The sequence below is a fragment of the Brachyistius frenatus genome, unplaced genomic scaffold (genome assembly GCF_029030835.1).
Source record: "Brachyistius frenatus isolate BFR_SWC_R1_liver_20210118 unplaced genomic scaffold, ASM2903083v1 Contig_5, whole genome shotgun sequence".
NCBI lineage: Eukaryota > Metazoa > Chordata > Actinopteri > Embiotocidae > Brachyistius > Brachyistius frenatus.
Window position 1 is genome coordinate 6,194,244 of NW_027210604.1, and position 24,756 is coordinate 6,218,999.

Sequence of the window (24,756 nt, forward strand, 5' to 3'; positions counted from 1 at the left end):
AATACTCACCCTGGGGGACACCTTTTGATAGTATCGCACTTAGAGTCATCCACTTCCAGAAACAAGCTCCCTGATTCTTGTCTCTGGTTAAGTGACTCATTGATGACGTCATCAAAGTCAGACTCAGGCTTTGCCAGGGGCACCTTCCCGGTCTTAAGTGGGCTAATAATACCCTTATTGGTTGGCCTTTTTAAATCAATGTGCCCGTGAACATTTGGCTGTTTAGGAGTGATAAATGCTGCCACGACACTGGTGGAGGGCTGCTCAGGGGTGGAGAGCTCACAGCAGGCGAAAGGCCAGGGAGGGGGCGGGGCTATGATCAGCTCTGAGTGGGACTGGGTGGGACTAGAGGACAGAAATATTGGAGGTCAAGCTCGAGAGATGAGCGGGAAGGGATCTCACAAGGTTGAGCGTGCGGGCGGCCACAGAGCAAGCTACAGGCCTGATGGGGGTCAGTGCAACAGGAGGCAGGGCACAAAACACTCTGCAACTGTTAGCGCATGTTAGCACAGAGGAAGCACAAACACCGGGCAGAACACAGAGCACCTTGAGAAACGGTAGATTGACAAGTCTCACAATCTTTGATCCACAAACATGAATAAACTGCTACGCAACAACACACGAGTCAGCAAGCTGGGCACTGGGTTAGCTTCGCAATTAAACCTCCTGTTTTCTCTCAAATCGGTGATGCAATCAGAAGCAGGTTCAAAGATACAGTGACTTCAAGGAATACTTTTGGGAAATATGCTTACCTGCTGTTTTGTCAGGAATTAGACAAGAACAGTAATACCATTCTCAGATCTCAATATAAAGCAGATGGTTAACTTAGTTTACTAAAAAAAAAGACCGGTCACAGTCTCGACTGGCTCTTTCAACAGGTAACTAAATCCATTGAACAGGAATCTCTAAAGTTCCCTAAATCTGTGCTACTATTTTGTATGTGCAGTGAGGTCCTGGACTTTTTAATGGATTGAACAAACAAAAAGAACCTCTGAGTTGCAGAGGTGCAGTAGGATGATTTTGTTTTATTTGGGCAGAGCCAGGAAATCTGTTTCCTATTTCCAGTCTTTTATGTTCAGCTAAAATAACTTCACTAGCATAGTTTCATATTTAATTTAAGGACATGGCAGCTAACTCTGCAAAATAAAGATTGTGAGCATATTTCCACAAATGTCAAACTATTCCTTTAAACAATCATGCAAAATCAAGCACACAGCTGATCTCAGACTGTACAAAAGGAAGCTTAAAAAGAACACGAAGAAGAATCTGAGCTTTCTGATTTTTTAAAAGCCTGTTTTCTTTTCTGGCCAATCTTCCAATTTAAACTCATCCTTGCTGTTGTTCTCAAGCTCTGTTAGGCCGACTATCAGTCCTCTAGATGCCTAGCTTTGTAGTCTGTTGAAAGATTTAATCTTCACACAGCAGTTTGAGACCAAAGATACCTCTGATCTAAATTTACACACTCATGGGATATCATACCATGACCTCACCTGATCCTTCCGGGTCCAGCTTTGTTTTCTGCAATGGCCGCCTTTGACTCCTGAGCTGCCCTGATTGGCTGTTTGGAAACTTTGCTGTTTGCTGGTGGCTGGCTATCTGCAGGAGAATCTTTGGCGTGGCTCAGAGGACCAGTTGGAGTTGTTTCCTTCGCTTCAGACGTTGTTTCTTCATCCACCTGCGTGAGGGAGAATGTCAAGCCTATAGAGAGTGAAATAAAGACAGAAAACAGATTAGAAAAAGTGAGTCTGCTCTGCAAGGAAGAAGGGAAGGAGTGGTCATTTGCTTTAAGAAGAGGTATTTTTACATGTAAAATAAACAGACAGGAGACTGTTTGATAAGTTGGTTGGTGTACCTGACTGACCGGAGCTGATCTGAGCAGGTGGAGCAGAAGGACGAGTGACAGTGAGAGCAGAGGAGAGAAAGGTGGTGGTGGAAAGAGAAGAGGAGTGAGGGGGTGAGGAGCAGGGAAGGGTAGCAGGACGGGTTGGAGCCTCTGGGTCACAGAGAGCATCAAGATCAGGACTGGTCAAAAGAGGGACAGGGGTGATGTCCCCACCACTTGAGGCAGAGTTGGGTGTCAACCACACCCCCTGAGCAGCTGAGGAAAACAGAGAGGAAGGACAGGAAATGTGAGCGGGAAAAGGAGGTGAAGCAGATTTACAGAAAAGCTGACAACAAAGGAAAAAATAAAAGCGGAGAAACAAAAAGTTCAGAGACAAGATGAAAGGATAAATGTAGGGACAGGAATAAGAGTTACCAAACTTTTAACATCAGTTACCTGACTCTGATCTAGAGGGGTGAGATTTGGGGAGAGGTGGTGCTGACATAAGAGGGCCATCAGCAGAAAAAGGAGAGGGAGAGGTGGGACGAGCGACTGACTTGACAATGTGAGGACTGAAAATGTGCGAACGGCCTGACAGAGAATGAAAGATAACGGAGGAGAGAAAGTGTTAGGGCTTTTGCATAAAAGTGGTGAATTAGCATCACTTTGGCGTAGAGAGTCGAAAAAAGTAGAAACAGACCAGAGACTGCAGCAGAATCATCTGCAGTTTGAGCCTCTGGGGGGCGCCGCTGGTATGAAACAGGAGCTGAGGAGAGGAGAGGAGCGCAGGAAGAAGAGGAGTGAAGAGAAGTCAATATACAGTCAGAAAGAGTGAATTAAGAAGTAATTTCATAGCATGCATTTTCTTTAATCTTTCCGGGTTATGGATTACACTGGTTTAATTCACAAGAAAGTTAAGATCAAGCCAAAGGAAGATAATCCAAGAAGACAGAATGACCTCTGAACTTGAACTGATGTCAAATGCAAAGAGCCAAGATATAGATGGCAAAATGGATATCATGCACAGATTTTTCAAATAACACACCATACTGTACATATGCAGCACAGTACATTCTCTGTTTGGCTTTGGAAAGTACCATGGGCATGGAGCTAATCACACATCAGAAATCGGTTAGTGCAAAGCATGCAGTGTGCGTCTCTGCCAGCCAGCCTCTAGATACCTTTTGTTGAGCCTGACTGGAAGATTCTGGGCAGAGAGGGAGGCTGAGAGATGGTCCTGGTGAGCGGAGGGTGAGCAGATGGAGGCTCAGAGGACTGCATGGGGGGTTTTTGAAGGGAGGAAGGTTTGGGAGGAAGAAGGTGGGAGGCAGTGGAGTTGGGCTTGTGGGTCAGAGTAGTGAATACAGTGAGAGAAGACTTCTGGGGAGCCCCAGAAGATGATGTGACAACAGTCTCAGATGACGACAATGAAGGGGAGGGAAGTTTAGGAGTTAAAGAAGGGATGCCTGTTGCAGGTGCACTGAACTTAGAGGACAGGGAAAAAGGTGGATTTAAATTCACAGGACCTTCATGGTGATCAGATGAGCACGATTTTGAGGGAACTGAGCGCACTGCTGAAGAAGACTCCACTGAGGCAGAAGCTGAAGTAGACAGAGATTCAGAGCTTTTAGGAGTCGGAGGAAAGAGAGGAGGGACAGAGGAGGCACTCTGGACGGAACGAGTATCTGCTGCGACCTGGGAGCTTGAAGGATCAGGTAGAGAGTCAGACCCAGCAGAGGTTTCAGGAAGAACAAGGTTGGTTGATTTTTGATGCTTGGACCTGGGTGAGGGCTGAGGGGAGGGGCCAGGGGAAGGTTGGATCTCTGGTTGGACCGGAGCGGCCGAGAAGGGATGTCGTGAGCGGCGGGGCGAGGGGCGGGGAGCAATCGGTAGAGGAGGGCGGGAGTGGAGAGCAGGACTAGGGGGACCGCTATCACGTCCACAGGCTGGATTAATGGATGGAAGGATGGATGGATCAGTGAAAGTAGATTTTTGCAGAAAGAGAAACGATGAAAAACACAGAAGGAAAAGTTCATGAAATGAGAACGACAATGAAATGAAAACTGATAATTAGATTACTGTTGGGATCACGTCAGTTAATCCTCCGACTGTCATGAGGATACTTTGTTAATCACATGACACGTTTGTTTGATTGAAACCACAAAAAAATATGGAACTATGATGAACTTCTTCTGAACATTTCCCTCCACATGCAAACATTTTCAGCTAACGGCTCTGTTGCCACATTGCAATAATGAAAAGTGGAAGTAACACAAGTCAAAATGGTTTAGACCTGAAAGAAAGCACATCAGTGGTGAAGAGTAACTTCACTTAAGTATTTACATTTTCTACTGATTTGTACTATTACTTTAGTGAATTTATCTGACAGCAATTCTGTGGATATTTGCAGATTGTTTTTCATACAGAAAATTTGCATCTTTTCCAACAAAAATCTAGCCCAGATTATTTACCAGACCCAAATTCAAAATATCAATGAAATAGCGTCTGGCCTCGCTCCATTGAGGATTGTTTCCAGTCATTGCATCGTAATGGGAATAGACCTCGGGTTGATTTTTAAAAATACTGGAGCAGCCTTTAACCAGTCGGCACTGACCATGTGACGTATATTGTGTGCTAAAACTCACTAAACTCTGAACAGAGTGCAACATCGTATTGTTAAATGACTCTTGCAAAGAAATACATTTTTCTTTAAGTACGTTTGACTATTAATATTTGTATAGTAATATTTTGAATGCAGGATTTACATGTAGGAAAGTATTAGTATTACATTGCTCAACTGCTACTTCAGCTTAATAATGACCTGCAAACATCTTCCCCCACTTGTGCACACATTTTGCTATACAGTGAACCCTCGCTATAACGCGGTTCACCTTTCACGGTCTCGCTGCTTCACGGATTTGCATCGTGCATTGTGTTCTGCATTCTGATTGGCTAAACAGTCTCTCCGCTTCTTCTCTACCTGTTTGTCAATAACGTTGCGGTTTAATATGTACACGTACGTAAAACAGCTTGCCAAATTAAAAATAATCGATGGTGGCGTGTCGGTTTATAAGAATCTTTTTGCCCAGAAGAAAAAAGAGCGACAACAACTACCGATAACTATGTTCTTCTCTCGAAAAACCACACCTGCACCGCCGGCTTTAGAAGAAAGAACCGCTGCAGAGCGGAGTCAGGATGCAGCGGCTCAGTCAGAAGAGCAGTGAAATACACGAGTCACTATTTGTCCTACTGTACTTTGTATTTGTTTTCATAATCATTTTTCATTTCCTCCCGTTCTAATCCAATGACTCGGGTCGCAGTGGGGCGGTGCCGATCTCAGCAATTTGAAGCCTTCAGTTCGTATTGATGATTAAAATTATTATTTTACAGTACAGTAGTTATTTGTAAAAAAAACATTTATGCAGTACTTTTATTTGTTAAACAAATGCTTGGGCCTGTAAAAAGGTTTTGTTCTTTGGTTTCAATGTATTATGGAGTATTTCATTGTATAATAATTGTAAAAAAAAATAAAGGTTACTACTTCACGGATTTCACCTATCACGGTCTCTATTTGGAACGTAACCCCCGCGATAAACGAGGGTTCACTGTATTGTCAAACACGTTGTTTTTAGCACTTATATCTTCTCTTGTAAATTTAAATTGCCAACATTTTAGTTCAGGACTACAGGGATCATTAACAAACAATATCATTCAGTCCTAAAAAAGAAACATCAGGCGCAAGCGGTTTTATGTCGGAGTTATGGTCGTTTGAGCTGCTTTTCCACTTGATTTTTCTCCCTTTTTTTTTTTTAATGTATCTGTGCACACAAAAACCTCTGTGTGTCATGTTGCAGCTTGAGTTTTTCAAGCCTCCAGACAAACTAGAGAAAAAAAAGCAGCAGGAGCAAGTGATAGAAAGGGTGAGAGAGAACTACCTGAGGCTGAAAAACTGGATACAGTGGAGTTTCGCTTGTCAGGTGGAGGGGGAGCGGGGCGATTTGGGCGAGTTAGAGTGTGAGGAACTACTGCAGCAGCCAGGAAAAAAAGAGTAGAGAAGAAGAAATGACAGGAATAAGAGTGGAAGAAGAAAAATAGATGAGGAAGAAATTGAAAAGTTGTAATGAGTGGAAATAGAAATACCAGTGAAGATGTGAGAGAAAAAACAGAGCTGGTGTAAGTCTGCCTACCTGTAGCAGTCACAGACTTCTTGTCCTCCTCTTCATCGCTCTCATTGAAGTCGTCCAGGTTGCCGATGTCTGCGGGTTTAACGCTCATCAGGCTGGCAAGGCTCTGCATGTCTTCATCACTGAGGAACAAGGACAAACATTTATCGCACCACAAGTGATACTCATGTCAATGACATCTCCACAGATACGAATGATTACTATGATAAATAATATGGTCAGAATATCAAATGTGGTTGGAAAGGTTTTCAAATAGTTCAAACATTTTAAATCGTTAAGTTAACTTCCACGTGGACCCTCATTTTCACAATAACTATCCAGTACTAGAGAGGAAACACTTGAATTCAAGCATTCAATGTCCACCTGAAGTACTGCATTATAGAAGCACTACTGTCTGGGATAAACATCATGATATTGGTGTCATGTCATCTTTTATATGATGTCAATTAGCACAGAGAGACATCAAAAACCATTAAAAAAAAGTGTCATCAAGCACACTTTTTAAAGAAAACTAACTTAAACTACTCACGTGGCTTTTCCCTCCCGAACAAAGACACATGACAGCGACAGCTTGAGCGTGGCCTCCACCACTTTGACGGACAGCGGCTTCAGCTTCAGCGTCAGGTCGGTCTGGGTCGGCGTGGGAGTGGCGAAGCGCTTCAGGTTGATGTCAGCTGATGCCAGCACCTTACGGTGACCCTTGTTCTCCTGAACATGGCAGACAAGAACAACTATGATAAGTAATGCATTTTTTTTATGCATTTTACTTCTACATGATGATTAAAGTGAGTCTGATTCTTAAAATGGGAGGCAAGATTTGCAGTAAGAGGTGCGATCAAACATTTCTGAGATTGTTCCTGTTGCACACAAATGTTGCACACAAATGTGCAAGGAGTAGAGGGAAGCAATAACTTTAAAGAGTAAGTGAACTCAGCGAGGTGTTCTGAGTTGCATTTACGTTTTAAGAGGGGCAGAACGTTACTGTCCATGACCAAAGAAGGCGTGTCATCCCACAGGATCAGACTGTCAACACCGAGTTCAGCTGTCTTGTTCTGACGTGGCTGAGGGAAAACATTTGCTACACACCTCTTGAACTGTGGCGTGACGGTAATTGGGTTCTCCAACAAGACAACGCGCCCACTTGCAGTGCATTAAAAAAGCACCGTTTTTTTTTTTGCCTGCAACAACACAATGCTCGCTCCCGACCATCCCCACTCGCCAGATTTGGCTTCCTGCAATTTCTTTCTGTTCCCAAATTTGAAGTTTGGGCTGAAGGGTCGCTTTTTCAATACTTTGGCTGAGATTGAGCATGAATTGCAGATGGTGCTTGATGAGCTCACAGAACGGGACTTCCAGGGAGCGTTCCAAGTGTGGCGGGAGCACTGGAGCCTTTAAGGCCGCACAAGGAGGCTACTTTAAAGGGGTTGGCAGCCAGATTTAAATCAGGTACGGCTTTTGGTTGTTTTAGACGCAGTCTCCAAATTTTTTGATCGCACCTGTAGTTTGGCCATTTTATTGACAAAACAATTTGGGTTAATTCACTACATGGAAAAGCTGGTTTAGAAGTAGAGATACTTACACCCTCAATGACAAAGGTCCAGTCCTTGTCTTCAAACTCATCTGCATTGGCATCCTGAAGGATGATAATAAAAATACACTTTTTTAATGGAATATTATCTTTAAATGTTATCAACATATCCATACAACTACCTGTGCATTTTCTCCAATGATAGTTTAGCCCCTGCATAATTTTAGACAGTTAAATAGATACAACTGTTGTAATGCTGCAATTTGCTGATAGGATTAATGAAGTAGTCTTAACTCTCACAGAGGAAAAAAAAAAATCCCTCTTCTGAAAGATGAAATATTGGATGTTGGCGGAGGAGCGCTCCGAACTCTGAGTGATATTGAAAGCCACGGCCCACAAGTCACATAATGATCATATTGATCAAAACATGCATTTGTTATATTTCCCCACTCATTTATTTGGGGTTTCTCCTTGACTTTGAGTCTACATTGTAAGCAGTACGTTCTGGTTTGGTACCTTGAAGAGAGTAACAGAGATGTCGATGTTTTCTGGGACCGGCCACACCACCATGCCCCTGTAGGGGTTCTTGATCCCCGGCTGCCAACTGTGGAGCTACACAGCAAACAGCACATTAACAGGTCTGCATGTGTGCGTTGGTCAAAGTGTGTTAGTCTGAGTGTGTGTGTGTGTGTTTCAGTGGTTTCACCTTGGAACACATGCGTCTGTTCCTCCTGGTCCACACAACCCTCAGCTTGTCTGGTTGCCTGTAGAAACACACAAACACATAAAAACAGAAATGACACTTCGTCTGATGCCGTTACATGACAGTTATAGTTATGACACACTCAGCTCACTTTCAGAGAGGACAAGATGACAAAAGGGGACATTTTGAACTTTATAAAATAATGCCTCCAAACAAAATGGGACATTCATTGATAATACAAGGTCTAACACAAGGTTGTATGACTTGTACTGCTGCATATTAATACCTCTGAGTCAAAGTGATCTATGTGCATGGTTTTGAGGACATGGTAATATATTACATTTGTTAATCTATATGGATCTATAAAGATGTCACACTGTGTGTGCAGGCTTCTGTTTATCTGTAATTAGCCGACACAATGTACATATAACAAGTGTGTGCCTGTCTTTTTGTGAACTTGTAACACACAAGTTAACACGGGTTTACATGCTTCAATTGTATTTTCTCAGTCCTCTGTGGCACAGGAAGTGAAACAGGAAGCTGTACGGTCATGTGACCTACCTCTTGACAGGAAGAAGGAACCCCCTTAACTCAAAAAACACACACACACACACACACACACCACACATGCACAGACACAGAGCCATAATATAATACCAGCATGATAATAACAAAAAAAGAACCATATTTCATGATACTCTTAAAACTTCACTGCTAACTTTGAATTTATTATCTTTAAAATGATTTCAACACGTTCAACAGTATAATAAGAGCAATAGTTTATAGATGCTTAATATTGTCTCAAGTTTCTGTGCATCAGTGTTCAAGCATAGCTAAGAGGGTTTTGAGTCCACATGTGTTGAGGTGGTATGTGTGTTAGGGGGTCGGCAGTGCCTTCAGAAATAGTCTGGCAGGGCTCAGAGAGCGGGGGGTGATGGTGGGGAGAGACGAGGGAGGGGGGGGGAGCAGCAAGATAACAGGAAAATATAATCTGATATATAAAGGTGGAAAACATAGTGAGCTTGAAAAGAATAAACTCTGCTCCGTGTTGAAATGTTCACACCACTAGGTATTTTGTGATATGTAGCTACACTAATAACATTTACAGACACACTCTGTATGCAGCTGTTTCCTCAGCAGAACTACTAACTTACCCGCTAACCTCTCTCATGGTTTTGTCACATGAAGCATTCCTAGTGTTGCATAAAAATAGTCTTGTTGCTAAGTCTTTAATTATGTCTGTGCTACTTTACTGTCTCTGTATACATCAACTTTGTTATTTTCTGCTTGCCTTCTTATCTTTGGCCCTGTCTGTAATATATCCACAAAACCTTTCTTGACCTATAAAACATACGTGCTTCGGAGGCATGGGAAGACAACACTGCATTCTCTTAGGTTAATATGACAACAACCACCAGTACCAGGCTAATACTATCATTCATTTGGAGTTGTGTTTTAGGAAACCTGGCAAAAATATAGATGATATTCTCTCATTTTTAGCTCTGTTTTTGGTCTCTAACAACCAAATAGCAGGAGCAGTGAAGTGGCAGCAAATCATCTTAAACAAAGTCTAAAATGCATCTCAGTAGTCTGTGTGGGCGATGTTTCTCAAAGAAAAGCAATGGTTTTAACAATTGTGCTAAATTAGAACAACCCCCAAAGACACAGTCACATGCACACAAATACTACTCGTAAGCAGATGTGTGACATTTCCAACCCCCATCTCCAGCCACCTAGCCAAAGGGTTCATTTCCTGCCTCTGATGTTTGATGATGAAGAGTCAGTCACTTCTGACACCAGATACGGAGTTTAATCATAAGAGCAACAACACGTGCCTCAACATGACTGAAACTTTAGATGAATCGCTGATGTTTCCTCACTTCCTCCAACCCTCTGTGGTTCCTCACTTTTGCTTCCAGGGCTCAACAGCACAATGGTAGAGACTTATGAACTTTGATTTAATCTGGATGTGGGAGTTGTCACTCACCTGTCCTTTCTCTACCATGTGTGCAGACAGCACAAGCTTCTTGCTGCTGATCAGACTCTGAAACTTCATTGACAACAGCAATCAGTCACTGCTGGACAAAAAACTGATTTGTGTTTCTTATCGTGCGGCCGACAAGCCGCTTACACAATTATTCTATCCTTTAATGTAATCTGAACTGATAAGACGGTGAGACGTGGGCCGAACTGACATCAGGGCAAAAGTTTAAAGATACTGGAGAAACTTTCCTGGAGGAAACTGTACTTTATCCAAAATGTCAGAGATTTTTCAAATTCCCAGCAGTTCATATCAAAAAGAAAGTCGCCAAAAAATAGAATAAAAAAAAAGGATAAAAATCCTGATAAAAACCAACAACAACTGCTTAGTGATGGTTATAAACTTGACCGTAGACCCCTGAGGTCGAAACTTTAGATTTATTTTGCGTTCAATTTTGTGTCAGTTTATGTAAGTGCTAAATAATGGTACATGGTCCAGGTGCCAAATGTTTTTTTTAGGTATGACAGGAAATTAAGTCTGAGGGGAGAGCCCTACAGACATTGAACAGTGATGAAATGGTTTGGTTACAAGTTTGAAATAAAATACCAACAGGATAAGTGTCTGTTTATATTTCATAGGCTAATAATAGGTTTGTCAGCAGTGAGTAAATTGTAAACTGTAAATCTTGCTGAAGAATGTACACAAACACTTGGATCTGATTGCTTAAATGTTTACGTATTTTCAAATTAAATAGGGAATGATCAGAAAACGCCACTGTCACAGCGTTGACTGTCATAATGTTTAAATGTCTGTCATTATTATGGTTTGCATTGGTAAATGTGACCATGCCACTCACTTTTTTCGACTTACTGTGGTGGTAAATTACTTAATTTGGCTTCTGTGCTTTCATTTTAGTCGTTAAGAAATGATTTTGATGGTGGACTGTTGACTGTCAACGAAAGGAGGGGAATCGAACCCGCACCCACTCTCACGTTCAGGTCAACACGAGGGACGCCCTCATCTTCCTTAATGTCGCGGAAAAACCCACAACATGAGAATGGACATGGCAGTAATGACGTTTTATTATGGTTAATAATATACAAAACACGGCGTCTTGAGGTTATTTACATTTCAAACAGCAACAGACTTTTAAATGGCAAAGAGAAACTTAAAACTCACCATTTCTTGGTGCACTCCAAAACAAGCTCTTGGTAAGAAGCGACAAACTGGAACTTTGAAGCCTTTTTACCAACTCGCTGCAGTCTCTTCCACACCGAAGTCATAACTTCCTCTAAAACGTATCAAAACAGGGGGAAAAAAGAAAAAAGAAAATCCCCGGAAACCTCAATAATCCAACTTTGTCTGGTTCTGCTCCTTAAAAGGTTTCCTTCGTCTTCCTCCTCTGCTGCTGCAACTGATGATGATGACGATGATGATGAACCTCACACAAGCTGCGACTTGCGCTCATTTGCAATAAGTTGAATCACGCACACAGAAAAAGATAAATGTCGCCATGTACCGAAATGAATATAGGTTGCTGTAAGAGCTGTAAACACAAGAGACACAAAACACCAGCAAAGAGGAACCGATTATTCCGCCCTGCTCGCTGTCATTCAAGCAAAAAAAAACAACAACAAAAAACAAACAAACAAACAAAAACACCAGCTATGAGGCTTAAGTTCCAACCAAACAACCGCAGGAGCTCTCATTGGCAAGTTGGCTCTTTCTCTCTCTCTCTCTGGCAGTAATCCACAAGGAGACAGCAGTGCTTGCTCAAGCCCGGGGTTATTGTAATATAGGTCTGCTTCCTCTACCTCACCCTCCCCTCTTTCCCTCACTGACAGCAGCCGGTAATAAGAGAGACAGGCAGAGAGTGAGACAGGATATGCAAAGAGTGTCGACTGGTGAGGCGGCAGTATGCAAAGTCCTTTAATCTGGCTGCCTGTGGGAAGTGCGTGAAGGCACCGAGGTAACAGTCCGCAGTCATACCTGTAGACTTTGATCCTGGCTTTCTATGTCACTTGAACAACCTTATCTGACCGACTGTTTCACTTTAATCTGCTCCGTAAACACGCAACTCCTGCGAGAATCGCGCAAGCATTCACTATGTTTTTCAATAAAAAAAAAAAATTCCCTCTCTCTTTTTTTTGTTTTTTTCGTTACTGAGATCATAACTTAAGTCACTTCCTGAGTTGCAGCTGCGTCATCCAGCTTTCCCCAGAGTGTTTCATCCAGTTAACTAGAGGAATAGTTTCCACTGCAGAGAGTCTCTCGTCAACGTGTGTGTGTGTGTGTGTGTGTGTGTGTGTGTGTGTGTGTGTGTGTGTGTGTGTGTGTGTGTGTGTGTGTGTGTGTGTGTGTGTGTGTGTGTACGTGTGTCAAGGCACAGGGATTTTCCTCAGTGAGAGCAGGAGTGTATTTTTAGGTGGGGGGGAGCGGGGATGGATGGATGGACAGAGGCAGCTGGGGTGGAGGAGTGCGGGGCAGCAGCAGCAACAGGGGTGGGGCGGGGCGGGGTGGGGGGGGGGGGACAACTCTCTCATGACTCAGATGGGGTCTAATATTACACCGTGGGTCCAGTGATCAGCGCTTCACTATTGCCACGGCCCACTCCCTGAACAAACACACGCACACACACACACACACACACACACACACACACACACACACACACACACACACACACACACACACACACACACACACACACACACACACACACACACACACACACCTCATGAGATATATTCTCTCCTTTACTGATCTATTAACTGAGACTATCTATAGCTTCTTTTACCGCAACATATTTCTTTGTAAATGAACTTGAAACACGACTACTTTAAACCACATTTTATGCTTTTAATCTGACACATACCGTCCTACTGCAACAGAAACACGCCCCCCCCCCCCCCCTCAATTTCTTCTGCTGGCTCAATTGTGTTCCCACATTTGTTTCTTTTCTCAACTTTTGGGGGGTATTTCCAAGCTTTAAGAGCTGATCTCCCCCGCTATAATAGCTTATTGTCTTGCCAGCTGTACGTCAGTATACTGACATCCACTGGACTTACCTCCCGTCTGATGTCTTGTCTATTTTACCCATCACTCACTAACTAACAGCATCTATAGGGTGTGATAAGATCAGCAACGATCATGTTATCTACTCTATAGAGGCAGAGACAGTGAGAAGAAATATAACCACAAAAACATGAACGGTTAAACCGTCGCTCAGAAGGACGGAGAAACATTTCTAACAATATCCACAACATATGTTGATTATAAATAGACAACAGTGTGAGACTTTCTTCTCAAACGCCCATCCACAGCAAATGTTCCCCTCCCAATGCTGCTTCTTTCAGCGTGACTTCAGAGGAGGAGGAGGCCTGCAGGAGTGGAAGAGCTCTCCTACGTGACCGGAGACAGTGCGTCCCCTGTTGGTCATAGCTGGTAACACCATCCCCCATGATTCCCTTCAATTCAGGAATACTGTACGTTTATAGTTTTATTTGAAACATTTAGAGGCTTTTCCAAATAATACCTGTCCAGAAGACTGTGATACATTTTGTTTAATAATCAAATACTATTTTCCTGGACAAATAGTGGGACTACACTTGTTACAGCACATAGTTTGATGGTCCAATAATACCTTGTATAGTTTCTAAATGTTTGGCACAGTAACACAGTAACATTAGATATGTCCGAAAATTACTAAACTGATTATAATAGTAGTGAATAATAGCAAATTTAAGAGTTAAAGATTGTAAATTGTGACAGTTTAATCATCTGCATTCAAGACCCCCGATCAGAATACCATTAGGATTCACCCTTGACCCCGAGAAGAAGGGATCCTTTATAATCTGCCAACTTTTCTTGGTTTTGTTATGAGAGATATTCTTAAAAGGAAGCAAAGTGTATTTCAAAGTTCATGCTTAATTAATTGTGCTTAATTAACATTTAATCCACATTTCCAAAATGGCTGCAGAGAACTTTACTTATTTATAAACTAATGCTTAGAGCTTGTACACACTGTTAGTCATTGTCAAGCAGCAGGATGCATCTGGGACTGATGGTGATTGGTGCCACTGTGACGAATGGGAATCCAAACGAGTGCCTAAAACTTTTGCAAAGTAGGACACATCAATGGGAAATATCTGATTAGGAATATTTGTTTGTGTCTGGTTTTAAAAAACAACAACAAGTGTAATATCGCTTTAAAATAAATTCCTATATTTAGTTCAGAATAATGAGTGTAACTGTGTCAAATGCTCTGAGAATGAAATAGAATTTTTTTTTAAAAAAAGGCTAGTTGTAAACTTTCTGTTCATCAGTCAAGACACTAAATGACAAGAGAATTTTGTAAGAAAGGAATTATTACTAACTTAAAAACCACAGGGAGTCTGACATCTTTCCTCATACCTGCATTCACAACCAATGTCGCAATAATTCCAAGAAATATGCCTCCAGCTCATTTTCAATACCAAGCAAGCAGCATATTATATCATGTAGATGATTTGGCAGAGATATATTTGATAATATATATATATATTAATGTATTTATTCTTGTCTTTTGATTTATTCTCTTTTTTTTGTGTCCTCATTTTCTGTTGTGAGTTCTAGTTCTAGTGTTGTTTTATGTCATAGCAGCCAATCATCAGACATTTGATTTGCACACAGCCAGGTAAATACAAAAAATAATAAATAATACTAAATGTTTTCATCTAAACATACACCATCACCATTTTTCTTTCAAAGAAACATTTTGTTGATGTTTAACTATGGACGGTATCTTTCCGATCCTGATATGTAGTTTGCGTGTTTTCTCATCGCAGAACCGACCGGCGTCATGTAAATACGCTCTTCCAAAGCAAAGTAGACTAGATGAATTTTTTTTTTTTTTTTTTTTTTACCCTGCTCTTTCTGTGGGTGCGTTCGCTGACAGCCCCCTGCTCCGCCCGGAGGTGCCCGCGCCGCCGTCTGTTTGGGGTAAAAAAAAAAAAAAACGAAAAAAACAAACAAACAAAGAACTGACATCCTATGCATTGGCCATAATTAGGCAATTAATTTACACATCACATTAAAGACACACGGGTACGAGCCATTTAAAACATCATTAACTTTTAGAGAAGGTTAAAGAGGGTGAGACCAAAGAAAACTGTAATGCTTATTTGTGGAAATCAGACAGCTTTCCAGAAACGTTAAAGAGATCTTAAAATCCCACTGAAGCGAGAAGTTGATCCCTCTAATTTCGGGATATCACGCTAAAGACACAATGAAGACACGCATCTTATCAAAGCAATTAAATCCCAGACAAGACTCATGCAACAGGGGAAACTTCTGTTGAGACAGGAACACAAGTTGTACTTGCTTCATGCAGCATTTTCTAATTAAACTGTATGGACCTGCTCTTTGCATTTGGCGCCCTCTTGTGGAAAGAAACAAGCGCAAGACTCCCTGGACAGGAAATGTTTTATTCTGGTACATTAGAAAACTCTTCATTATCTTGATCAACACTGAAGCTGCTTTTCTAATATGAAGTGCCATATATTGACGAAAGATGCAAAGTTGATTCACTCTAAATGCTTTTAATGAAGTACGAGTTTGACTCCCGAATGTCACCTTGTCTGATCCGATCGTCACATGACGATCCCCGTCATGCGTTAAATACATGTCCAAGCAAAACCTCACAACTGCCAGCACATAATAACCATCTTTACATCTGCAGAGACAATAACAATGTCAGACTGAGCGGCAAACAGATGTATTCGTGGGAAAAAGGCAGGGTCATGAAAGAGGGCTGGCGCATTTACAACATTTCGACATGCATACATTTCTGTGATAAATGATGTCTTAGAATCCAACAATATGTTGCCTCTCAGCAAAGAGACTCCTCTTGTACAGACACAAAATACAGGCACGTGTGCACTGGAAGTTTAACTTTTGTTTTGCGACTTACAAAGAAATACCAAATCAAAAAGAAGAAAAAAAAAAAAAAAAAAAAAAAGTCATTCATTCTGGATTAACCAGAGCCAACCAACTGTGGACAAATGTTTGCATTATTTTCCTGTGGTAAATAGATCAAGCCTTATTTAAGTGTTAATAGCCAGGGGCTTCAAAATGAATACGGACAATTAATGTGCTCAAGCAAAAGGTTAAATGTTTGTAATTATAATATATTATAACTCAAAAATGGACAAAACAGTAATATGAACACAACATGAATTTCCTGCCAGCTGCAAAAACTACATGAACCCAACAGTAACCTTTGCACTTTTGACATTTAAATCCTATTTCAAGTGCATTTTCTGACCAATTTCATCTCCAAGCAAGGATTCAGCCAAAGAGAGAGACGCTGAACCAGAGTCAGTTCTCCAAGACAGAGGCAGGTAGAAACAGCGTTCCTATTACTCCGCGGTGTCCGTGTCTACTGGCTGAGCTGCTTGAGGCTGCGCAGCGAGTTGGCACAGCTGGTGATGAGGCTGCACAGCTGGATACTCGCCTCCAGGGAGGGTGAACTCTCTAACTGGGTGGTGGCCCAACGAAGTTTGGCGAGAACGGCTTCCTCCGCTTCTTGCAACGCGGGTCGGATGGCGGCGATCTGCGGGCAAACCGAGGGACGAGCGGGCGCCGGGGCCGCGACGGGGGCGGGAGTCGGAGGAGGAGGGACAGCAGGCGGAGGCAGAGGGGCTCTTCCCCCCGCGGCGGCCCCCTCGCAGTGCTCCGGTCTGGGCAGAGGGACCGACACGATTGCCTGACTGTTGCAGGGAACTCCAATGAGTTCAGGGGACAGGGACGGGGACAGGGACGAGGACGGGGACGGTGCAAGCGACTGCGCTGCAAGCTGCCTTTCTCTCACCTGGGACAACGCAGCCTGTGCATTCAGAGCTGAGAGGAGTAGAGGGAAGGAAAGAAGAGAGGGAGGGAGGGAGGGAGGGAAGACGTCAGTAACAACAGCAGGTACCTCTACAAAAGGCACAAACAGGAGCAGCGATGGAAGAAAAGACTCCGAAGAGCTGACCGACAGAAACTTAACCGCCATCTGTTTTCATAAATCGGTTAATCATGTTGAGCCATTTTTTTTTTTTTTTTTTTTGATGAAAGAAAGCACACAGATATCAGCTTTTTAAATGCTCACATTTCTGGTACCATTAGCCGTCCATTATAAATTAACAGAATATTATTTTGTGCGTGTCCGCTGTTGGACGGGACAAAAAAAAAAAAAAAAAAAGACAAAATAGGCTGCGGGTTGGGCTTTGGGAAAACCGTTTTCATTTTAAAACCCAATAAATAATTGATTAACCTATAAAAATATTCAACAGATTAACCAACGCTCAACACAAATCATTATTTACAACCTCAAAAAAACAACAACAACACAACAAAACAGCTTGTGTATTTATGCCTCCCGTGTTTTAGAGGAGTGTGCGAGTTGCATATATATATATATATATGTGTATATACCAGGGTTGTCCTTGTCCACATCAGAGTCCAGCTCCTGACACGAGACGCAGTAGTGTTTTTGCTGTCTGTCCTGAAGAAGAATTGTCTGGAAGTAGACAGCAACACGTATTTACGACGTGATTTGGCCACCACTGCTGCTCTCTAAAAACAAACAACAACCCCAACAGGAGCCACTTCACTCACCCCGCACACGTCACAGCAGTCTCCCAGCATCTTGTAGCCTTTCAGCAGGTAACCACCCATCAGCTTGCTGATTTTGTCTTGTCGCTCCCTGCGAGCCTGGATAACCTTCATCTCGGCCTCTGACGGAGGCTCCCACTCAAAGTCATCTTCGCCTGCGGGTCAGTAAAAAACAACAACAAACAAACAAACAAACAACAACAAAACAAATATTTTTTTTTTTTTATATCTAAATGTGTTTTGGTGTTTCTGAACGGTGCTCGGCAACGCTGTGAACATGCGGTTGGACGTCTCCGCTGCAGTTTCGTTAGAATTAGACTCTTTAAATCTTCTTTTTTTTTTTAAAAGAAAACAAACACATTTTTTCAATATCATGTTGTTGAAAAGTGAATATCACAGCCGCGCTGGGGAATAGTGACAAGCTAGCTAGCAAATCCACCGGGCTTGACGTCTTCGCTGAGGAAACGTTCACAGTAGCGACGACTAAACTCGGCAAACACGTGAGAATCGCTGCCTACGAGGGTGCCAAATTTGTTCTTTAGCGACGACGCGAGTAAAATACGAGAAATGTTCCCCCCCCTCCCCAAGTTAGCTCGTACAGAAGTTCACAAACCTCCATTCAAAGCCATGTTGCTTCAGTGCTGCGCGTTGTTGCGTAATGACGTCAGAACCGTCCAGCGTCTTCTTCGTTTATAAAAGGGACCAAATTGAGCTGCTGCCCTCTGCTGATGGAAAACACCTCCTCGTTCCCGCTCATGAATATGCATTTGGTTTTAATTGAATTGGAAGTACACGCCTTCGTAGCCCCCTTTTTTTTTTTCTCATTCCCTTTCCATAAAGACAAAGCTCGGTGGTGTTTTTTGTTTTTTCCAGATCAGTTCTCTGTTTGTTTAATGGTAACAGTTTTGAACAGATTGTAGATTGTATGAAGGTTTATCTATTTTGGAAGAAAATACCTCAGAGATGTTACACAGTCCAAATATTAATAGCCATGGGCGTTAAAAAAAAAAAAAAAAAATATTAGCTAACTCATGGACATCCACAATAATAATACTGTTATACAGTCAACTTTAAAAGGCCTTGGTATAAAACCGCAGTCTAAAATTAATACAGAGCGTTGAACAGGGTCGGTATTCATTTTCAACACTGTTATATGTAGAGAAACACGTAGAGTAGAGTTAGAAAGTTTCAGCACCACAGAGAGAGACATCAGAATGAGCCCGGGGTCTTGTCCCAAAGTGGTGCTACACCCACTGACATGTAATCACTCTACACGAACTCATATAGAAAAATCAACTACCAGAATACAAAGTGCTGTGAGCTGACTGAAAGAAAGAAAGAAAGAACAAAACCAAGAAAGTTCCTTTTATTAAATTATTTTATTTATTATTTTGTGATATTTGACATGTTCAGTCAAAATCATACTCTTGTACATTTCACAGAAAGAAAAAAAACCACAATTAAAAATAATAGATCACAGCAGTCAAAGAGACATGGCTTTTATGGGTTCCAAACTGATCTCCTATTTTCTTCCACTCCTAATATGGGCAAATAATAATTAGTGTGTACATTCATGTGTGTTTTCCTACAGAAGTCCTTGGTGTCTAAATCCCCTATAGCTAAATGATAGTAATTCAACAACAACAACAACAACAACAACAACAACAACAACAACATCTGTGAGGAGACTGATGTTATCTCTTGGAGTGTTAAAAAGGTCGTTCTCTTGAGTTACTTTGTTCTTTGGTTTCATTACAACGGTCACATTCTTCTTTGTCCTGTGTCACCTCCCTTTGTTGTCTTCCATCTTTCCGTGGGTGTCGTCTCAACCTCCAGGGTAACATCCTCTCTGCATGGGCGGAAGTAAACACAAGGAGAAGTTACATCACTGCATTTATACAGAATACATCCATGAAAATGAAACGTTACACATTAAGTTTATATATGGGTGATCACCAAACTTTATTTACAGGAACGTATCAAAGGAAAAAGAGCAATAATCTTCAAATAATATATAATAATACTCAATTATTATTATTTTATTCACAGGATCATGTCAGGGGTTGAAAATGTGCTGGGATCTTTTACTCATGTAAAAGTAATTGTATTGCCAACTATTGGTGCATCAAGTGTAGATCACTTTAATGTTGCATTCCCCTTGGGGGTTAAAAAGTGTTGTCGTAACCTAAAATAATAGTAATTATAATACTTAACAATTTTGTATTATTAACTTGACTCTGCAAAGCAACAGGTAACCTGAAATAGAGGTATAAAGTGATATAAAATACACATCCACTTAAAACATCCGAACAAATTCCAAACATGCAAACAGGGAAACAGCCAGGAGATCAAAATACAATAGTCTTTAAGCTCAACTTGAATATGGGGGGAGCTTTTGTTCAAGACACTGTAAGAGAGGAACTTCAACATAAATAAACAAATAATTTAAAAAAAGGCTGATATTATCATCAAATAACAGCATGCACAAAAGAAATGTCAAAAAATATCACCTCTCAGTTGAATTTATGCTCAGCACTAATATAAAAGAACAATGTATTATAGATTACTTACACTGGTGTGTGTGATGGTCCTTACTCTGCTCAGTTGGGAAGGGAGGTTAATTAAAAAAAAAAAAAAAAGAAGAAGAATATAATCAGATGAGAGGGTTCATCATGAGTATATATATAACAGAGTATAAACAGGTGACAGTAACAACAGACAAACGCTGTGTTGTTAGAAAACGTACCTTCAGGCTTGGGGTTCATGAGCATAAACGGCAATTCCACTGTGACATCACTGCAGAGAAAAATGAGCCAGGCAATCAGAACAGACGGACAGTTGTCAATCACTGCCAATTGGCTGTATGGGCTGTGATAAAATCCCTAATGGATGCTACTCACCTGGAAGTGAGGCCACCAAGCAGGCTATATGAGGACAACAGGGACATCAAGAGTTAGTTTTAGCCTAGTTCATTCTGTTTAATTTTTAATAAGACTTCACTTGCGCCCAAAAATGCTCAAACAGAAACAGACTCACCCTCCTCCAGCCACCATCAGGTTTACTTTAATCTTGTAGGAAACAAGGATCCCCAACACCTCTTTTTCTACACCCTGTCGCAGCCTTTGAAGGCAGGGATTTGAAGGATTAGAAGGTTTATTAAGTTACGTGTCCTACTATAAGACATTGTGGATGCTCAGTGGCATGCAAGCAAAGTTACTATGTAAGACTACAAAGTGGCAAATGCCCTGTGTGCAAGGGTGCAGTGTAAATTCTGCTTTAGTGCTTTAGTGCTGTGTCAGTGCACTTACATAGTGGTGGAGGCCAAGTTGGTGTCCTCGTCCTTCAGTCGTCCGTCCAGTGCCAAACCTCTTTTCTCCTTGTTATCAGCCAGCAGGGGAGTGATGGTCAGGGTGTTTTCGTAGGTGCCATTGGACTCCACTGTCTCTCTGTAGAGGAATAAATATATATACAGAAACATACCAAAATATGTAATAGCATTTTGTCTCTGTGATATTTGTTGTACTCTTCAATTTCCTGTCCACCTACCCAAACTCCTGGTTAAGAACAGTCTTGGTGTATTTATCTGCTGAGTAGAGGACGATGTCTGTGGTTTGTTCCACTGTGAGAGGAGGGAAATGAAGATACATGTTTTTTTGTAACAGTCACAGAATGAAATTTGTTTAAAAGCATTTGTATTATCAGAGGTACCCACCAGAGATTTTGATTTTCTTCACTGTTTTGTTGCTCTCGTTATTGACTTTGATTTTGATTGGGATGGGTTCACCATGATAGTAGAGCTGTGGAAAACCCAAATTTATACAGTCAGTTTTACTACAGATATTTTATGGTCAGTCTGTTGATGTTGCCTACAGAATGAGGTGAAAAAAAGACTTAATAATAAAATTGTGACTTTACGTCTTTCTCCATTGAAGCTTCTAGATGAACGGGCTTTTCGGACATCATGAAGCTTTTGCAGATTTCAGCCTTGGGCCCGGCTCCCATCTGAGAGGGTGCGTACTGGATCTTACGAATGATAAGGCGAGCGGTGTCCCTGTCGGGCGGAAGAAGAGATGGATGAAGAAGAAAAAAAAAACAGGATCTTGGCAGATTAGTGGGGAAAACCGCTGAAAGATGAAAGATGAGGGAGAACAGGTGTAGAAATTTGCACTTACTTCTTCTCAATTTTCTCATCAGGGCTACACTTTTCTTTAGCAAGATAAGTTTTGACCTCAAAGTCGACACCACAGGCCTGCAAAGGAAAATGAAAACAGTCAGCAGCTGTAATATTTAACCATTCCATACTAAATTCATGGGATGCGGTTTAATTAATTTAAAGGGTTGGCAGATTAACAAGATGGTTTACCTTCCCATTGTCTTCCGGTCCGGGCTGCAGAGACACTGAGCATGGCAGGTTGCTGGGAATCTAAACAGACAAAGAGGAACATTTGTGACTAAACAGAAGATTTTATCTTTTCAGTCACAAAATAAAATATAGCTTTGAGACTGCATTTAAATGGATGAACAGGATTTTAAAACGAGTATCTGTGTTTAGGCCCCCAACTTCTTATGAATAAGGTTGTTTTTTTTTCAAGTTGTGAAGAGAATTTGAGAATGCCTTACTTTATTTTATTTTGTAGTTCATTTCAAACATGTTTAGTTCCTTTTAAGATTATTCATGTATTGAATAAGCATTTTAAGAAATCTGTCTTGTCACTGTTTTTATATCAAGCTCAACATGGGGTCAATGAGGCCAACTGGAGCGATGTAAAAATGTAATTTTTACTATGAAATACTCAGTATAGTATTACATTAAAACAATGTGTCCATGAATAGTTTATAAAACAAACTTTTCAATTTCAGTCTAAACACCAAAGGTTAAACTTGTCACACTTGATAATCGCATACTTCAAAAGAGAACGGGTATGCGTTGTCTCCGGCCTTCTTCATCAGGGTATCATGCATCGGGCTCAGAGTGGGCTTTATGACCTCAGGGTAGAGCTGGGTCTGCTGGATCCAGATGTCCTTTCTGAAGCACAGGCCCATCACGTCCAGGTCATCACTACCATAACGGAAGGCACATGCCAGCTGCATCCACACTGTTAGCACCCAAGAGTAAATTCATTATTTTGTTATGATCACTTGCTTCTTCAAAAGTACTCCCAACAAAGTTTAGTATTTAAAAAAAAAATGGAACTTTTGTCATGATGTTACCTTTTCTGTCTCCAAAGTCTGACGTGTCCAGCTTTACAACTCCATCTGAAAAGGTGTCGGTACACACACTGTTATGTTTAACATCCTGACCATTTAGATGCACACACACATAGACACTGAAGGAGGAACGTACCAACTATGTCCACCTTGGGCAAGTGGTCCACATAGTCTCTCTTGCCCAGGTAGAGGGTCAGCTGTCAGACAGAAGGAAGGAGAGCCATTTAGTATTTCAGGCGCTGGCTTTTTTTTTTACTCATTTGGCATCGATGAAAAATGTTAAAAACAAGACAATTAGACTTACCCCTCCATTTCCACTGGTCTTCTTGAAAACCCTGTGAAAAAAAGAAGATAAACACCAATTTAGGACCCTTTCTCATTCCCTCAGAAACTAATCCATGAAATTAGCTTGAAGGCTGATATCAAAACATGTATTTATTTTCACTCCACTGATTTGCTTCTTAAATTCATCTCATTTTCCATCATTATTTCCTCCATCCTTTGCTGCTTTCTTCTTTAGTCACAACAACCAGAGGTGAAACAGCCTGCTATGTACGAAAAGCTCAATAATGTTGCAGAACTTCCTGTGCGTGCTCTTAAAGCAGACTAAATCCACTGACAGAGTTACTGTCAGGATTAACCAGATAAAATAATGATTAATTTTAGATTCTGAAGGTAAAGAAGGTTTATTGGCATGCAGCAGAAGGGCCAGTAATCCCTTTTCCCCCTTTATCCAGTTAGGAATAGCTAAGTGTGGAGCAGCTTTACCTTGTGCTGCCCAGATTGAGAGGCTGGCTCAGGGGAGGGGGATACACGGAGTGAAAGAAGTCCCAAATAGCTGATTACAAGCGTGATCAGAAAAAGCTCATTACCCGTGTTGCTGTCTGAAACTACATTTCAAACGACGTATCAACTGACTAAGCCTTTGCAAACCTTAAATAAATACTTTAAAACTACTTTTAGGTGCTGGCCGGCCACAAGCTCTGAGGCTTACAGTTTTAAAAGCGATTACAGTTTTTATTGCCAACTTTCCACCTTCTTTCAGTTCTTTTTAGAAAAAGGCCCCAGTGTTTCCAGTTAGACGTTTGTATTTGGGATGTTGAGGCATGAGGAGTGAGAGGTTGAAGCACAGAAGGAGTTCATGACCTCTTCTCAGGTTAAAGTAAAGTAAATTACGTTTGAGGGGATAGAGAAAATAACAAAATGAAAACAACACTTACTTTGCCATCTCTGAAGATGTTTCGAAGAGTTCTGTTGGAAGAAAAGAAAGAAAAACACATGTAACTTTAGATCATCAAGAGGTCACACCATCTGTCAAAAATGATGAATGACACATTGATCCCTCACCAACTGTCCACTCTCTAGCAGCTGGGGTGATATTTTGTTTTGCGGGTAGGGAAGGTTAATCCTCATGCAATAAGATTAAGCCATTGGTTTTAGGGCTCCTGAGCCAAATCTGTTATTCCCTGCAAACTGGAGTCCATCCAGAAGGCACAGGCATCACAACAAACACTAAAGATTTATATCGGACCCACGATTATGTCACATTGTGTTTCCCTTTCAGCGTAACAGGAGTGACCAAGTTGCTGGACTATTCAAGGGCAGTTAAATGGATAAAACGCATTCAGTAATTTGGGCTAGTATTCCTGGACTTAAGGGACACTATGTCCTGACAGTTGCCCTCTATGGCTTTAA

The 24,756-nt window shown here is 41.5% G+C and overlaps 3 protein-coding genes across 13 annotated transcripts in view; all 3 read right to left on the reverse strand.

Moving 5' to 3' along the window:
* LOC138632903 (EH domain-binding protein 1-like protein 1) overlaps positions 1 to 12,408 on the reverse strand; it is a 28,935-nt gene extending 16,527 nt beyond the window's left edge. For 2 of the 11 annotated variants that reach the window (XM_069718830.1, XM_069718797.1), the window contains exons 1-13: positions 11,398 to 12,400; positions 8,241 to 8,298; positions 8,051 to 8,146; positions 7,586 to 7,639; positions 6,536 to 6,714; positions 6,010 to 6,128; positions 5,758 to 5,847; positions 3,004 to 3,768; positions 2,523 to 2,588; positions 2,279 to 2,413; positions 1,853 to 2,098; positions 1,491 to 1,698; positions 10 to 345 (exon numbers count right to left, since the gene is read on the reverse strand). In XM_069718830.1, coding sequence (XP_069574931.1) covers positions 10 to 345; positions 1,491 to 1,698; positions 1,853 to 2,098; positions 2,279 to 2,413; positions 2,523 to 2,588; positions 3,004 to 3,768; positions 5,758 to 5,847; positions 6,010 to 6,128; positions 6,536 to 6,714; positions 7,586 to 7,639; positions 8,051 to 8,146; positions 8,241 to 8,298; positions 11,398 to 11,501 — 2,456 coding nt within the window. In that variant the 5' untranslated portion in view covers positions 11,502 to 12,400. Of the gene's footprint in view, positions 1 to 9; positions 346 to 1,490; positions 1,699 to 1,852; positions 2,099 to 2,278; positions 2,414 to 2,522; positions 2,589 to 3,003; positions 3,769 to 5,757; positions 5,848 to 6,009; positions 6,129 to 6,535; positions 6,715 to 7,585; positions 7,640 to 8,050; positions 8,147 to 8,240; positions 8,299 to 11,397 lie in introns of all 11 variants that reach the window. The other 9 variants (XM_069718805.1, XM_069718821.1, XM_069718814.1 and 6 more) reach the window with 9 other exon arrangements.
* A 3,261-nt stretch (positions 12,409 to 15,669) lies between these two features.
* znrd2 (zinc ribbon domain containing 2) lies at positions 15,670 to 18,521 on the reverse strand. Its single transcript, XM_069718895.1, has 4 exons — positions 18,467 to 18,521; positions 17,857 to 18,008; positions 17,674 to 17,758; positions 15,670 to 17,097 (listed from the first exon to the last, which is right to left on the reverse strand). Exons 1-4 carry the CDS (start codon positions 18,480 to 18,482, stop codon positions 16,637 to 16,639), a joined length of 714 nt encoding a protein of 237 aa, XP_069574996.1. The 5' UTR covers positions 18,483 to 18,521; the 3' UTR covers positions 15,670 to 16,636.
* Positions 18,522 to 19,583: 1,062 nt separating this feature from the next.
* Positions 19,584 to 24,311, reverse strand: arr3a (arrestin 3a, retinal (X-arrestin)). The gene is made up of 16 exons (XM_069722429.1): positions 24,282 to 24,311; positions 23,366 to 23,396; positions 23,198 to 23,258; positions 23,065 to 23,109; positions 22,759 to 22,949; positions 22,217 to 22,276; positions 22,026 to 22,102; positions 21,769 to 21,904; positions 21,566 to 21,650; positions 21,400 to 21,472; positions 21,162 to 21,299; positions 20,890 to 20,973; positions 20,754 to 20,777; positions 20,600 to 20,649; positions 20,425 to 20,449; positions 19,584 to 19,702 (listed from the first exon to the last, which is right to left on the reverse strand). Exons 1-15 carry the CDS (start codon positions 24,287 to 24,289, stop codon positions 20,445 to 20,447), a joined length of 1,068 nt encoding a protein of 355 aa, XP_069578530.1. The 5' UTR covers positions 24,290 to 24,311; the 3' UTR covers positions 19,584 to 19,702; positions 20,425 to 20,444.
* Between the last annotated feature and the right edge of the window lie 445 nt (positions 24,312 to 24,756).

Bases quoted from the DNA above. Each gene is read 5' to 3' on its own strand.
- znrd2 (XM_069718895.1), bottom strand. The intron at 17,759-17,856 runs GTGAGTGAAGTG...GTCTACTTCCAG, and splicing joins ACTGCTGTGACGTGTGCGGG to ACAATTCTTCTTCAGGACAG. The intron at 17,098-17,673 runs GTATATACACAT...TACTCCTCTCAG, and splicing joins TGTGGACAAGGACAACCCTG to CTCTGAATGCACAGGCTGCG.
- arr3a (XM_069722429.1), bottom strand. The intron at 23,110-23,197 runs GTACGTTCCTCC...ACACCTTTTCAG, and splicing joins GCCCAAGGTGGACATAGTTG to ATGGAGTTGTAAAGCTGGAC. The intron at 22,277-22,758 runs GTATGCGATTAT...TTGTCTGTTTAG, and splicing joins CATACCCGTTCTCTTTTGAA to ATTCCCAGCAACCTGCCATG.